Here is a 13,621-nt window from a genome sequence, read left to right as displayed (position 1 = left end):
TGCTAGGAAACAAAATCTGACACTATTGCTTCCCGAATCTTCTTTCAAACTAAGCTAACTATTCTTTAATCTTACAATATCTTTATTTAAAAAGGCTTAGGATCTCATTTTGTATTGAATATTTTTTAATAAAAAATTAAATATATTTTTGGTTAATTTTCAATAAAAATTAAAAATATTCTCTTTTCAAAATTTAATTTAATTTAATCTTTCAATTTTATAAATATATTAATTTAATCATTTTAATTAAAATTTATTAAATTTATTAGTATTTGAATTTTTTATTTTCGTTTGATATTTTTTACTTTAATATTAATAAAAAAAATATGTTTAAAATATCAAACAAATTGAAGAAGATTTGCTTGGTATTTTAAAAATAAAAGACTAAATTAATTCAAAGTGTAGAAAAAGATTAATTTTAATTTTCACTAAAAGTTAAGAAATCAAACATGTTTAATCTTTTAATATACTTATTTCAACTAACTCACCTTTTATTTCTTAAAGAATTATTTGAAAATAATAAATGAGATAATTCACTGTTAAAATTATTGAAACTTAATAAAATTTGATTTATGAGGATATTGTGGAATATGATTCTTGATGACAGAGGGTGTTTTAATATGTATGTGAATCCTGGGAAGACTCCCTGTGTATCAAATTACCTGTGAAAACTTTGGATATAATCCGATGAAGGGAAAACTGACCAATGGTTTTCTCAATTATGGATTTATTGAGAGAGAATAGATAATATCTTAGAATTTGTCTTTTTCTCTCTGCTTGATTACACAAAAGTATGGAAAGATTCACTTTCTGGGGAAAATAAAAACAATCACAAAATCCAAATCTCAACTTACTACTTACAAATAATTTATAACGATTTTGGCACACACATCCATTTCAGTTGACTTCCTCTTAGTTAACATCACCCATTATTAATGGTTATTTATACTCTCCATTTCCAATTCCGTTTAATTCTTTTTTATTCTCATTTTTCTTTTGTTACAATGTATTTTTCATCTTCTACACATTTAATTGCATATTCTATTTTTAAAAATAAATAATTTTTCTGTATATTATATATAATCTACTTTTCAATGAAAACGTTTAACATTTTTTTAACAGGAACAGATGTTAATTATTGATATAACATAATCAGAGTTATTGTTTTACGATTGGATGACTGGCCATTTTAAACTCAATTTAATAATACAAAAAAGTTGTTATCACGGTAAAACGTAAGCCTAATTGTATTTCCGCAATAGTTAATAAAGGCATTAATTTTTATAATGGTATGATATTTTTATCTCATTTATTACTCTATTCAATCATTATATAACAATATATATCATTGTTTTTTAAAATTGTATTTATATTTATTATTATCATAATCTAAATATAATATTTTATTATTAAAAAATTGAAAAGTTGTTCAAGGAAAAAAGTGGTTACGAATATTTTTTCGTTTTTATAACTGTTTTTTGTATATATTTTCTTATTCTTTTATACGTAACGTTATGATAACTATTATTTCTATAAGTAACAAACAATAAAAACCAGAATCACAGATCAGGAACAAATGATTTCTAAAATTGTAATTTTTAATCAAACAATTTAATTACTGAATATTATTAATATATTATGTTTTTAATTATAATGGTAAATATTTACTAAATATGACATTTTTTAAAGTTTCAAGAGTCAGATCAGTTTTTTTTTTCATATGTGGTAAAATGAACGTTTTTTCTTTTTTCTTTATTGTTTCTATTTCCTTTGTGGATTTTTTTTCTTCTTTTTCTCAATGCCAAACCTGTTAAATGGTCATTAACCAGTCTATTGTTACCTTAACTTGGTTGTAGCAGATTCTTGCAGCCATGAATCTTTCTAATGGCAATGAACCACCAAGAAGGTTGGAGGTATGTTATTGTTACTATGATATTTTCTTGGTATTCATCCTCCGTTATTGCTATGCTTACCTATAATGGTTGGATTGATTTGTTTCAAGCAGGGAAAGTTCCAAGCCATGGTGGTTTGTTTCATTCTTGGATTGGGATCTCTGGTTGCTTGGAACAGTATGTTGACAGTAGGAGATTATTACTACACTCTGTTCCCTGTGAGTATCTCACGAACCCAGAATTGTTCGTTCTTCTTTCTGTGTTGCATATTTGAATTGAAAGGTTTATTGGTCTGTCTAACGACCTTTTGCCATAGAGATACCATCCATCGCGTGTGCTCACCCTTGTTTATCAACCCTTTGCACTTGGTACTATGGCAATACTGGCGTATAATGAGTCAAGGATCAACACTAGATTGAGGAACTTAATTGGCTACTCTCTTTTCTCCGTCAGTACTTTGCTAGTGCTTGTTGTGAGTGCTCGTCCTAATTCACTGTTTTTCATTTTTTCTTTTTCTAGTTTGAAAAAGATAAAATCTATAGTCTTATACCGCTTCAAGTCTGCTGCAACTGGTTTGTGGTTGTTAATTTCATTTTTTCTGCTTTGTGTCACAGTTAGACCTAGCAACATCAGGAAAAGGGGGAATCGGACCTTACATTGGTATATGTGTCCTTTCTGCTTGTTTTGGAATTGCAGATGCTCATGTCCAGGGTGGCATGGTCGGAGACCTGTCTTTTATGTGTCCTGAGTTCATCCAGGTTCGTTATCCTCATAATTTCTTTATCTCTCCTGTTTTGTGATTTTTGAGAAATTCTCAACCCTTGTTTGAAGAAGAATGAAGAAAAAACTGTAAAACTAAATTTAATTTTTTTTTTCAAAAGAGAAGATAGCGATGGAAGTTACAGGGAAAATATTAAAGAATACCAAAGGAAGAGATCAATTTAGTCGTTGTCATTTGCCGGAGAAATACATTATTTTAATTAGTCTAATAACGATGCTTAATTTGTATGAGGTTGAACATGATACCGAAAAAACCACATATACTGTCTTCTAAAATAGTAGTCTTGTTTTTACTAGGTAGACTAATTCTAGAATTGAATGCTTTACAGTCTTTCTTTGCTGGTTTAGCTGCCTCGGGAGCTCTAGCTTCTGGTTTGAGACTTGTCACCAAAGTAGGTTTTGAGAATTCAAAGAATGGTCTTCGGAAAGGGACTAGTATGTTACTCTTATTCATTAATTGACACTGCCACATATCAGTTTTACTCACTTGTTTTTGCATTATGGCAGTTTTATACAGCATGGTAGATTTGGTTGTCATCCATTAACTCTAAAGATTGCTGTTCTTTGACACAAGATTGATTATTTCCTCATTTTGCAGTGCTATTTTTTGCAATCTCTACCGTTTTTGAGTTTTTCTGCATAATTCTATACGCATTTTACTTCCCTAAGTTGTCCATAATAAAATATTACCGTTCAAAGGCTGCTTTAGAAGGATCAAAAACTGTATCAGCTGATCTTGCAGCTGCCGGCATTCATAACGAGACCAACCACCAAGTAATGTAACAGCTGTTAAAGAAATTCATAAACTAAGCTCCAGGAAGTATATTACAGTAATCTGAAAGACTTGGAACTATTGCAGGTTGGATTCGATGCTAAAAATCAAGACCGGCTGAGCAATAAACAACTATTTCTACAGAACATTGATCTCGCAGCTGATTTGTTTCTAATATATGTGTTAACACTATCAATTTTCCCTGGATTTTTGTATGAAAATACTGGATCTCACCAGCTAGGAACATGGTAAGCGTGTATTAATTCCCAATCTTTTGGTCATCTAAATGCGTTTTCACACGGCTCATCATCTGAGGTTCTTTTAGGTACCCTCTTGTTTTGATCGCAATGTACAACGTGTTTGATCTAATATCCAGATATATTCCCCTTATCAAATGCCTGACGTTGGAATCCAGAAAGGGTTTACTCATTGCAGTGCTTTCTAGATTCCTGTTGATTCCAGCATTTTACTTCACAGCAAAATATGGGGACCAGGGATGGATGATCATGCTCGTGTCTTTCTTGGGACTAACCAATGGTTATCTCACTGTATGTGTATTTACCATCGCACCAGAAGGTTACAAGGTCAGTCTCTATCTAAAATTCTATTATTATACTCATGTCTCTTTATAAGTGTTTATATACGTTTTCGTATATTTTTATACCCGTAAAATTTATATATATATATATATATATATATATATATATATATATATATTTTATATATAGTAACTGAATAATGAATTTGTTTTAAAATTATTTGTGATCTGTTTTTAAACGGTACTTTTTGGTTTCTATTTTATTTAAATTTTTTAAGTCTAATAAACTGGTTCTTAAAAAAGCATTAATTTTTAAATATAGATATTTAAAGATAAATTTTGATAAGGGAGGAAGTATAAGAGTTAGTTATATATCTAATGATGGCTTGCTGGTTTTGCAGGGCCCTGAACAAAATGCACTGGGTAATTTGCTGGTGCTGTTTCTTTTATGTGGCATATTTTCTGGGGTTGCTCTTGATTGGCTGTGGCTCATAGGAAAATCAGGCTTTTAAAAGAACTCAGTAGTGTATGTAAATTTGCTTGTCTCTTTGAGCCATGTTGCAGGCAGGGGAGAAAATAATTGAATATAACAAGATTTTCTCTTTTATCCCCAACTGGCTAACATGAGAAGCTGCTGCAAGTTACGTGCTTCGAGCATGTCAAAGTATTTAATACATTTTATTATTTACCCTATATTTGGGAAAATTAAATTCAAAAGTTTGAGCTATTTTTATGATAAGAAAACTGTTTGTAAATTTTAATTTATTTATTGTATTAAATAAATAAATGGATAATTTTTATTGGATAAATAGTTAGTTTAATTCACTATATATTGTCACATTTATTTTTAGTATAATAAAAAAAGATTAAGTATATGTTTAATTTTAAATTTTAATGTAAAATTAGAATTCATTTTTATTTTAGACTTTAATATAGTTGGGTTAAATATGTTTTTAGTCCCTAAACTATTGGCCGTTTCTGGTTTTAGTCCCTCTTTCAAAATAAGCTACAATTTGGTCCTCATTTTTTTCGAAACTTTGGTTTTAGTCCTCGAAAACTAATGCCGTTAAAAATGTGCTGATGTGTCTAACAGTAGACTGACACAATTTTTTTTCTTGCGTTGAGTCAGTCTTTCTCACCTTTTCTCCCTCTCTCTCCCTCGTCTCTTCCTTCCATCTTCCACCCAACCTCCTCACCCTCTGCAAAAAGGGATACCCTTTCCCTCTTCTTCGAGTTCTAAGACTGCCGCCACCCACAAAGCTAACTGTCGTTGGATAATCAGTTAGACGTTGTTAGCAATGTCTGCAGATTAAGAATGTTTAATGAAATAATTTCTTGTATTTTTTTTTTCACTTACAGAGAGAAATATGGATAATTTTTTCGCACAAAATAGCTTTATAAACCTCAAGATTCAAACTCTTCATCCAAATTTCTACAGTACATGCATCTTTGCTGATCAATTTTATAATAAATTTTGTACACGCACTACGTTTGATCAGGTTCTTGGACAAGGCTTGTATCAAAGTCCAAGAGGGGACAGACACAAAGGAAAACGCATGGAGATTATGCAGTGTTGGGCAAGTTGAAGATATTGCTATCGGTTATTCCCATTTTCTCGTGCACCATCGTTTTCAACAAATCTTAGCACAACTGCAGACATTCTCAGTCCAACAAGGGAGGGCCATGGACACCCATCTCACCAAATCCTTTAACATCCCTCCAGCGTCGCTTCAGGCCGGTTTGGCAGAGGCAACGGCGGTTAGCTTCGTGGGTGGCGGCAGTCTTAGAACTCGAAGAAGAGGGAAAGGGTATCCCTTTTTGCAGAGGGTGGGGAGGTTGGGTGGAAGATGGAAGGAAGAGACGAGGGAGAGAGAGGGAGAAAAGGTGAGAAAGACTGACTCAACGCAAGAAAAAAAATTGTGTCAGTCTATCGTTAGGTACACATCAGCACATTTTTAACGGCGTTAGTTTTCGAGGACTAAAACCAAAGTTTCGAAAAGAATGAGGACCAAATTATACCTTATTTTGAAAGAGGGACTAAAACCAGAAACGACCAATAATTTAGGAACAAAAAACATATTTAACCCAATATAGTTTAATCTTTTAACTTTAATAATGAATGAATATGAGTAAATTTAACTGCTTGAAATATTGTTCGTCAATAAAGCTTAATGTAAATAAGTTAAAAAATATATATTTATTTATTTTTAATGTTTGAAAATTAAAATATATGATAAAAATAAATTCCAATTTTACATTTAAGTGTAAGAAATATTTAATTAAAAAAAATTATAGTCTTTAAAATAAAACTTTAATTTCATTCATTTTATTTAAACTAATATTTAAGATAATTGAACTAAAAAATATTTAGTAATTGTCACATATATTTATTGAAATAAAAATTAATAATATATTAATGTCAATTTTTTCACTAAACTCGTGTTGAATTATCTTAAATATTAATGAAAATAATGAAATTCCAACAAAATTACAATAATTAATTTTTTATTGTACTGAAAATAAAATTTATTAATACTCGTTATATTGAATCAATTATATATTTTTTATTTATTTAAAAGATAAAATTATCTAATTAAAAATGTACACCATCGTGTATTTGTTTGAGATAGAAAGCGTCCTGTTTCCAATTGAGCTAATAGGAAATATAATAATAGTATATTGGCATTCTTTTCTTTAAAAAAACTTATAATGTTAATATTTTGTGAATAAACTTAATATAGAAGCTATTGAATCAAGAACTAGCATATTCTAAATATATTTAATAAATTGTTTTATTAAAGGTAAAGTAAATCATTTTGAACCCTCCATAATATTGACACGAGTAAATTGTTTTACATGGGAATTAATGTAATTAATTAATTAACATTTAGAAAATAATAAATATTAATTTGACTCGGGTGAGATTCTTATTTAAAATGTGGAGATCTCGAGCACATCACCACACAAGGCGTGAAAAAGGAGTTTGAGCGCGTGTGCAGAAGAGGAAAGGGTGAGAAGAACCAAACTCTGCCACTGATTTGTTGTCATCTTCACAACAACAATTCTGCTTCTGGTAAATTCCAAAACCCTATCACTCTATTCTTTTGTATTCACTGCGTAATGGATTCCTGCTTTTGTGAATGGATTACTGTCGTCGTCCCAAATGTCATTTTCTGATTACGCATTGAGTGTGGGCCTTTGGACGAAACGTTTTCTCATTCTTTGCGGACATTTTTGCAGATTGGTTCAATTTGATGTCTACTATCTACTATACTTTTTCATTACTTTTTCTTAACATTTGACCATTTATATATATGAATAAGAAAACTGGAACTAGAGTTCTCTGTATTTGAAAACCAACAGCCAGATCTTTTAATCACCTATTCAGGGTTAAATTTTTGTTATATTTTATTTTATCATTTGATGTATGAAAATGATTTTTGACAGTTTGGAGTTGATGCAATCGTTTCTGTGAATGCATAAATATGTGTATTGAAGTTGAAAATTCCTATTTATTGGGTTCAAAAGTAGCAATGAACGTGGCTGTATAGAAGCTCACAGGGTGCTTGGGTATGCGATTTGTTTTGGTGAGTTTTTTAATAAAGTAGAATTGAACTTTACGCAAGGGAATCACGAAATATAGTTACATGTATAGTTTAAATTGATTTAAACTTATTATCTGTATAAAAAAAATTTGGTCTAAAACTATTTTGAAAATATTTTTAGATACAAAATAATTTCTTTTACTTTATTTCTTTTATAATTAATTTATATATACAAAATAAAATTTGTTTTTCTTTATATATAATATCATATGTTTCCCACGTAATTTTGTCTACAGGATTATTACATTCATCACCAACCAGAAACATAAGAATAAGTCTAAAATTAGACACAATAAACATAAATATTTATAAAAAATCACAATTCACATATAATTTTCAATATGCGTATTTATTTATAAATTCATTAATTTATCAATTTTCAAAAAGCCAAACTTTTAAGTAAAGTTATTCATTCTACATCTTTTAAAACTTCCACATAACTTTTTCTCAAATTGGAGTTGCATATAACATGTTATTTTCTTAATAAAATTATGAATTTTATTCAAGGATAATTTTTTCATACTTCAAATACTTCAACTCACAACAACTATATTTATCTTCAACTCTTTTATCCCAAAATCCTATTTGTAATAAAAATATTTATAAACATTATAATTTGAAATTCCTAACAAAATTAAATATAATTATAGAAGTGAATGCATATCACTATCATTTCATCTACATATAAACATAGATATCAAATCACACATTTTGTCGGTGAAACATTATATCCATATTTAAACAATGATATTTAGTGTATAATCTAAAAGTTCTAAAAATATTATTAGCTATCATCAATCCTCCTTAATATGCATTATAAGTTGTCGCTTGACAAAACATATATATTATTGCTTGAACAATGTCACTTCGTGTAAAGTAACCATTATTTTGACTTAAATACACTTAAGCGTCAGTGTTGTTGGGTGGTATTTAAAGTTCTAATATTTATAAAGTTTTAAAATAATTAGAGTTACATAAAGATAAATTTTGTGCAATTAAAATAAAAAATAATTACTAGAATTTATTTATAAAATTTTAATTATTTATCTATTTTAAAATTATATCTCTAAAGACAAATTCAGATCTAGATTAATTTTTTGGTCATTTTTATTAAAAGAATTAACAAGAATCTCAAACAACTACAATTAAAAATATAATTTATTTTTAAAATTTATTAAAAAAAGTTAAAATTCTTTTTTTTCAAACTGATATCAACAACAGAAACACATTAAAAGCAAAATATTAATTACAATGGTATTATTTACATGAGGTAAAAAATAGTTAAAATTTACATATTGATTTAATTGGTTTTTTCTACCATTATAATGATTTGTTTAAAATTCGTACCATTATTTTAAATCTTCTTAACTTAGGTATATTTTTAAAAAGAATGAGTTAATGTAATCTGTTTTTTTAAAATATAATAATAATAATAAATCATATAATAGTTAAAGTTGATTTCACTTGTAATCACTGAAGGAATTAAATTCGTTTATTTAAAGAAAGTAGAATTTATTAAATTAAAAAGATTTAAAATGGTGTTATGAAATCAGAAAATAACTATAATGAGAAAAATAAAAGCTATTAAAGTTTTAAGACCGTCAAACTTTTTCTTTTTCTTCTTATAATTGATTCCCACGTGATTACCTTTAAGACAAAAATAAAATATAGAGTCCACTTTAATACTCATAAAGTTAATTGGTAAATAAAGGAACATATTTTATGATTATGTTATCCTGGTGAACTTTATTAGAAGGGCTAAATCATTGAACTAATGGTGATGGTGGGTAGGTTGCATCTTATGATTGTTTATTAATGCTTTCTCTGTTGTCCTTTATAAAAGAAATCAACTTCAGGAATATTAACAAGAATAGACTATATTAAATTTTATTAATCTTTTTAAGATTTTTTTTTTCTTGTACTAAAAACTGAGGCGTAGTAGAAAACAAATCTAGATTAATGACATGTTGTTTATAAGAAAATACGATGATTGTTGAAGAAAGAAAAGATCTGGCCAGACTTAAGCGTTACGAGGATTGGTTCAGTGAAAGCGTGTAATGGAAATCCATCTCCGACCACATCAAAATACAGTTCCGACGTCAAATAATTACTGCAAACCTTAATTGCGTTCAATCTTTCTAATCAAATCCGAATCATCTTCTATGGCATCAAATGATAGGCGAGTCACCCAAGTTAATGTTATTCATTTCTCCTTAATTATTCTTCTTCTTTACTTTTAAATCTTAGTTCACTTTGTTCATTTTTAATAGCAAGCCACTAATAAGAAATGGATCAAACAAATCACAGGAGTTGTTCGTTCGTGTATTTTCTTAATCAATTGAAGTGTGTAGCCCACAGCACCTCTGCATAGAGCTAATCTACATAAAGCGTACAACAAGATATTCTTCGGATAATACCAATGCTGCTTTTCTCTATGTAAAATTTAGTTGTTGCGATTAACGAGCTTCAACACCATAACGCCATCTAGATTGTGTCTACTTCAACATCGCCTGTTCTGGTATTTTTGTTGTGGATCCATCAATTCCCACAGTAGGCACCGGTAATTCAATACCTTAAAAAAGAACACAATTGCAGGTCCAGTGAAATTAATAGGGTGAACCATATAATTTTGAGTTCTTCGTGCTTGAAGATTTAAACTGCGCCAATAATAGCATCTATATTTGTTATCTCTCTCTAATTATTCACAGAACTTTATTCATGTATTAATCAAAACGTATTTTCTTATCCAAGGACTCAAATATCTGTGGACTAGCGGTTATTGTTGATAAATATTAATTATCCTCAGCGTTTATTTTTCAAGAGGAGAGCCATGGATGCCAGTGATTACTGTGGAACACCTCAAAAACCCAAGGTCAGAGCAATTTTTACTAAAGAACTTACTGCTAACATGTATAACGGTAACATTTCTCTAGAATGGAATTTGTCATCTTGTCGGTTTGTTTTCAATGCAACCAGGGAAAATATGAAGCTATGACAATTTGTTTCATTCTTGGAATTGGGTCCCTTGTTTCCTGGAACAGCATGTTGACTATAGGAGATTACTATTACACACTGTTCCCTGTAAGTAATGCATGGTGCTTTCAGTTTCTGATAGGAGTTAACGTAACTGTACAATGTCTTTATTCCCAACAATAAATGTTTTCTCCTATAAAAGATGGGAAATGGAAATTTTCTAATTGTGATTGACCGATGCTTCTTAAAATATGGGTTGCCTAATTCATTCTAAAGAATCTTTTGTTCGACTCTGGAGAAATACCATCCTGCAAGGGTACTTACCTTGGTCTACCAACCATTTGCAATTGGAACAATGATAATACTCGCTTACTATGAGTCGAAGATCAATACTAGAAAGCGGAATTTGGCTGGATTCACTCTTTTCTTCTTTAGCACTTTCTTTGTGCTTGTTGTAAGTATACCATTTCCAGTTTTATAATCTGCAGCGTCTGATATATGTAATTTCCGTAGTGAATCAGTGGTCTATTTTCCCTGGCTCATAAAGCTTCAACTATCTGTTGTTGTGACAGGTGGATCTAGCAACATCAGGAAAAGGTGGAATTGGACCTTATATTGGTATATGTGTGCTTGCTGCTTGTTTTGGAATAGCAGATGCTCTAGTCGAAGGTGGCATGGTAGGAGATCTATGTTTTATGTGCCCTGAGTTTATCCAGGTCTGTTTTTCATATAATTCATTCAGTATCTTTCAGTGATAAGCTTTCTAGTTACAATTCCTATATATTGGAGGTACAGTTTACAAACTCATAAGTTGAGGTCTTCTGCTATCTTTTTTTACTTAAATAAAACATATTGCCATGCAGTCCTACCTTGCTGGTTTGGCAGCATCAGGGGCTCTAATTTCTATTCTGAGAATGCTGACCAAGGCAGCTTTCGAGAAATCTAGTCATGGACTTCGCAAGGGAGCAAGTATGCTTTTATTCTTATTTTACAATGTATCTTATATTGTGTTGATCGGTTGATTTTGATAAAGTATTATTTTGTCATGTATAAAGCTCCTGTCAATTTTCAAACAGCATGATGATGATTCTTAGTGCAGTATCTTTAAAATAAAGGTGATGGTTTCTTATTCTTGCAGTACTATTCTTGGCAATTTCCTCATGCATTGAGTTAGTTTGTATATTCCTGTATGCAATCTACTTCACCAAATTGCCCATAGTGAAATATTACCGTTCAAAAGCAGCATTAGAGGGATCAAAAACTGTTGCAGCTGACCTTGCTGCTGCTGGAATTAGTGCAAAGACTAAAGATCAAGTAATATAACTATGTTAAAACAATGACAATACTTTATCACGTGGAAATCATTTTTATCATCTCCTAAAATGATTTGGAACTTGTGCAGGGTGGATATGATGATAAGCAACAAGAGCGGTTGAGCAACAAACAATTATTTCATGAGAATCTTGATTATGCAGTTGATTTATTTTTTATATATGCGGTAACACTGTCAATCTTCCCTGGATTTTTGTATGAAAATACGGGCACCCATCGGTTAGGCACATGGTAAGTGTTCTATGCTTAGTCTTATTTAATCCATTTGCCTTTGACATGACTTGATGGAGCACAACTCCTCTACAATCCGGTGCAAGAGAAAAACAAACATTAAATAGATGAGACCCACTTTTTGTAATTAGAATGTGGATATGACATTTCTAGAAATTATTAGGTGATCTTTGATGATTCTGTTTTTCTCTGTTTTGTCCTTTGATGACCGATGAAACTGATAGAAAAAAGTTAAAATAACTTTATTTGAGCACTGGATATGTTACAGGTACGCAGTAGTTTTGATAGCTATGTATAATATAATGGATCTCATATCAAGATATATTCCCCTTGTACCATGGCTGAAGTTGGAATCCAGAAAGGCTCTACTGATAGCAGTCTTTTCTCGATTCTTGTTGATTCCAGCATTCTACTTTACAGCAAAATATGGTGACCAAGGATGGATGATTTTACTCACCTCCTTTCTGGGACTTACCAATGGCTATCTCACTGTTTGTGTTCTTACTGTTGCACCAAGAGGTTACAAGGCAAGTTCACCCAACTCATCTCTCAAATATCAAACTACAACTTCAAATGCATCTATTAGCTCTTGTTATATCATCTTAATTATTTACTCACCAAGAAATTAAGTATCTTCTCAATTATTTAAAATATTCAATTCTTTAGTTAATAAAGATGTTCAGGGCCTCTTTTTCATTTATCAGTAACATTTATAAAAAAAGAAGAAGTATGGATCAAAGGTAAATATGTGTTGGAAGTCCCACATCGACTAGAGATAAGGCCAAATTATAATATATAAGTGAGGTGCAAACCTCACCTTACAAGCCGGTTTTGTGAGGTTGAGTTAGGCTTTAAGCCCACTTTCTAATAATATGTCGAATTTCGTGCACTTTTTTTTCTAGAAAAATGTGTTTTCGACTTTTTTATCCCCTGTAAACTTAGTATTGTTACTTTTTTTTTAAATTGACTAATAAGTTTTTTAACTCTTTTAAATGTAAGTTTTTATTTTAAAATTAATTAATTTTTACTTTCTTAAAGACAAAACACTCATTTTATATATTCAATTTTCGAATTGAAGAACTAATTCCTCGTTTAATTAAAAGAAAAATAGATGGATTAAAATATATATTTATTATTTTATATCACAGACAAGTGTAACTTTGGAGTTTGTGGTGTTGCATTACAGGGTCCAGAGCAGAATGCTTTGGGTAATTTGCTTGTCTTATGTCTTTTAAGTGGCATATGCGCTGGGGCTGTTCTTGACTGGTTATGGATCATTGGTAATGGAACATTCTGAAGATATACTAAATCTATATTTATTGTATTAATCAACCCTCACTCACTTTTACCTTCTGGATTGGTTGGTCTCTCAGAGGGCAATGCAGTGTTATATCAATTAACTGAATTAAAATATTTAAATAAATATTTGATATTTGTAATTCTTTCATGAAATTTTTTCAATTTAATCACTTGTTATATTTTTTTTATGCAAGTTTTA

The 13,621-nt window shown here is 30.1% G+C and overlaps 2 protein-coding genes across 7 annotated transcripts; both read left to right on the top strand.

Moving 5' to 3' along the window:
• The first annotated feature begins 1,782 nt into the window (after positions 1-1,782).
• LOC124831602 (equilibrative nucleotide transporter 3-like) lies at positions 1,783-4,807 on the top strand. Of its 3 annotated transcripts, none has more exons than XM_088114971.1 (9): positions 1,783-1,913; positions 2,006-2,110; positions 2,209-2,364; positions 2,507-2,650; positions 3,002-3,064; positions 3,372-3,446; positions 3,532-3,692; positions 3,770-4,028; positions 4,384-4,807. In XM_088114971.1, the coding sequence occupies exons 1-9, from the start codon at positions 1,872-1,874 to the stop codon at positions 4,492-4,494; spliced, it is 1,116 nt and encodes a 371-aa protein (XP_087971097.1). In that variant the 5' UTR covers positions 1,783-1,871; the 3' UTR covers positions 4,495-4,807. The 3 variants fall into 3 exon arrangements, with proteins under 3 accessions (XP_087971097.1, XP_047161594.1, XP_087971098.1); XM_047305638.2 differs by having other exon boundaries at positions 3,002-3,107; positions 3,271-3,446; XM_088114972.1 differs by lacking the exon at positions 3,002-3,064.
• A 2,121-nt stretch (positions 4,808-6,928) lies between these two features.
• LOC124831603 (equilibrative nucleotide transporter 3-like) lies at positions 6,929-13,575 on the top strand. Of its 4 annotated transcripts, XM_088092185.1 has the most exons (11): positions 9,558-9,766; positions 9,895-10,147; positions 10,339-10,459; positions 10,564-10,668; positions 10,859-11,014; positions 11,133-11,276; positions 11,424-11,529; positions 11,699-11,874; positions 11,963-12,123; positions 12,392-12,650; positions 13,310-13,575. In XM_088092185.1, exons 3-11 carry the CDS (start codon positions 10,418-10,420, stop codon positions 13,418-13,420), a joined length of 1,260 nt encoding a protein of 419 aa, XP_087948311.1. In that variant the 5' UTR covers positions 9,558-9,766; positions 9,895-10,147; positions 10,339-10,417; the 3' UTR covers positions 13,421-13,575. The 4 variants fall into 4 exon arrangements, with proteins under 4 accessions (XP_047161597.1, XP_047161595.1, XP_087948311.1 ...); XM_047305641.2 differs by lacking the exons at positions 9,558-9,766; positions 9,895-10,147 and adding an exon at positions 6,929-7,055; XM_047305639.2 differs by lacking the exons at positions 9,558-9,766; positions 9,895-10,147 and adding an exon at positions 6,935-7,055 and having other exon boundaries at positions 10,409-10,459.
• Positions 13,576-13,621: the final 46 nt, after the last annotated feature.

Source organism: Vigna umbellata, chromosome 5 (assembly GCF_029865625.1).
Source record: "Vigna umbellata cultivar VRB3 chromosome 5, Vumbellata_1.0, whole genome shotgun sequence".
NCBI lineage: Eukaryota > Viridiplantae > Streptophyta > Magnoliopsida > Fabales > Fabaceae > Vigna > Vigna umbellata.
This window is presented reverse-complemented; position numbering and strand designations above follow the sequence as displayed.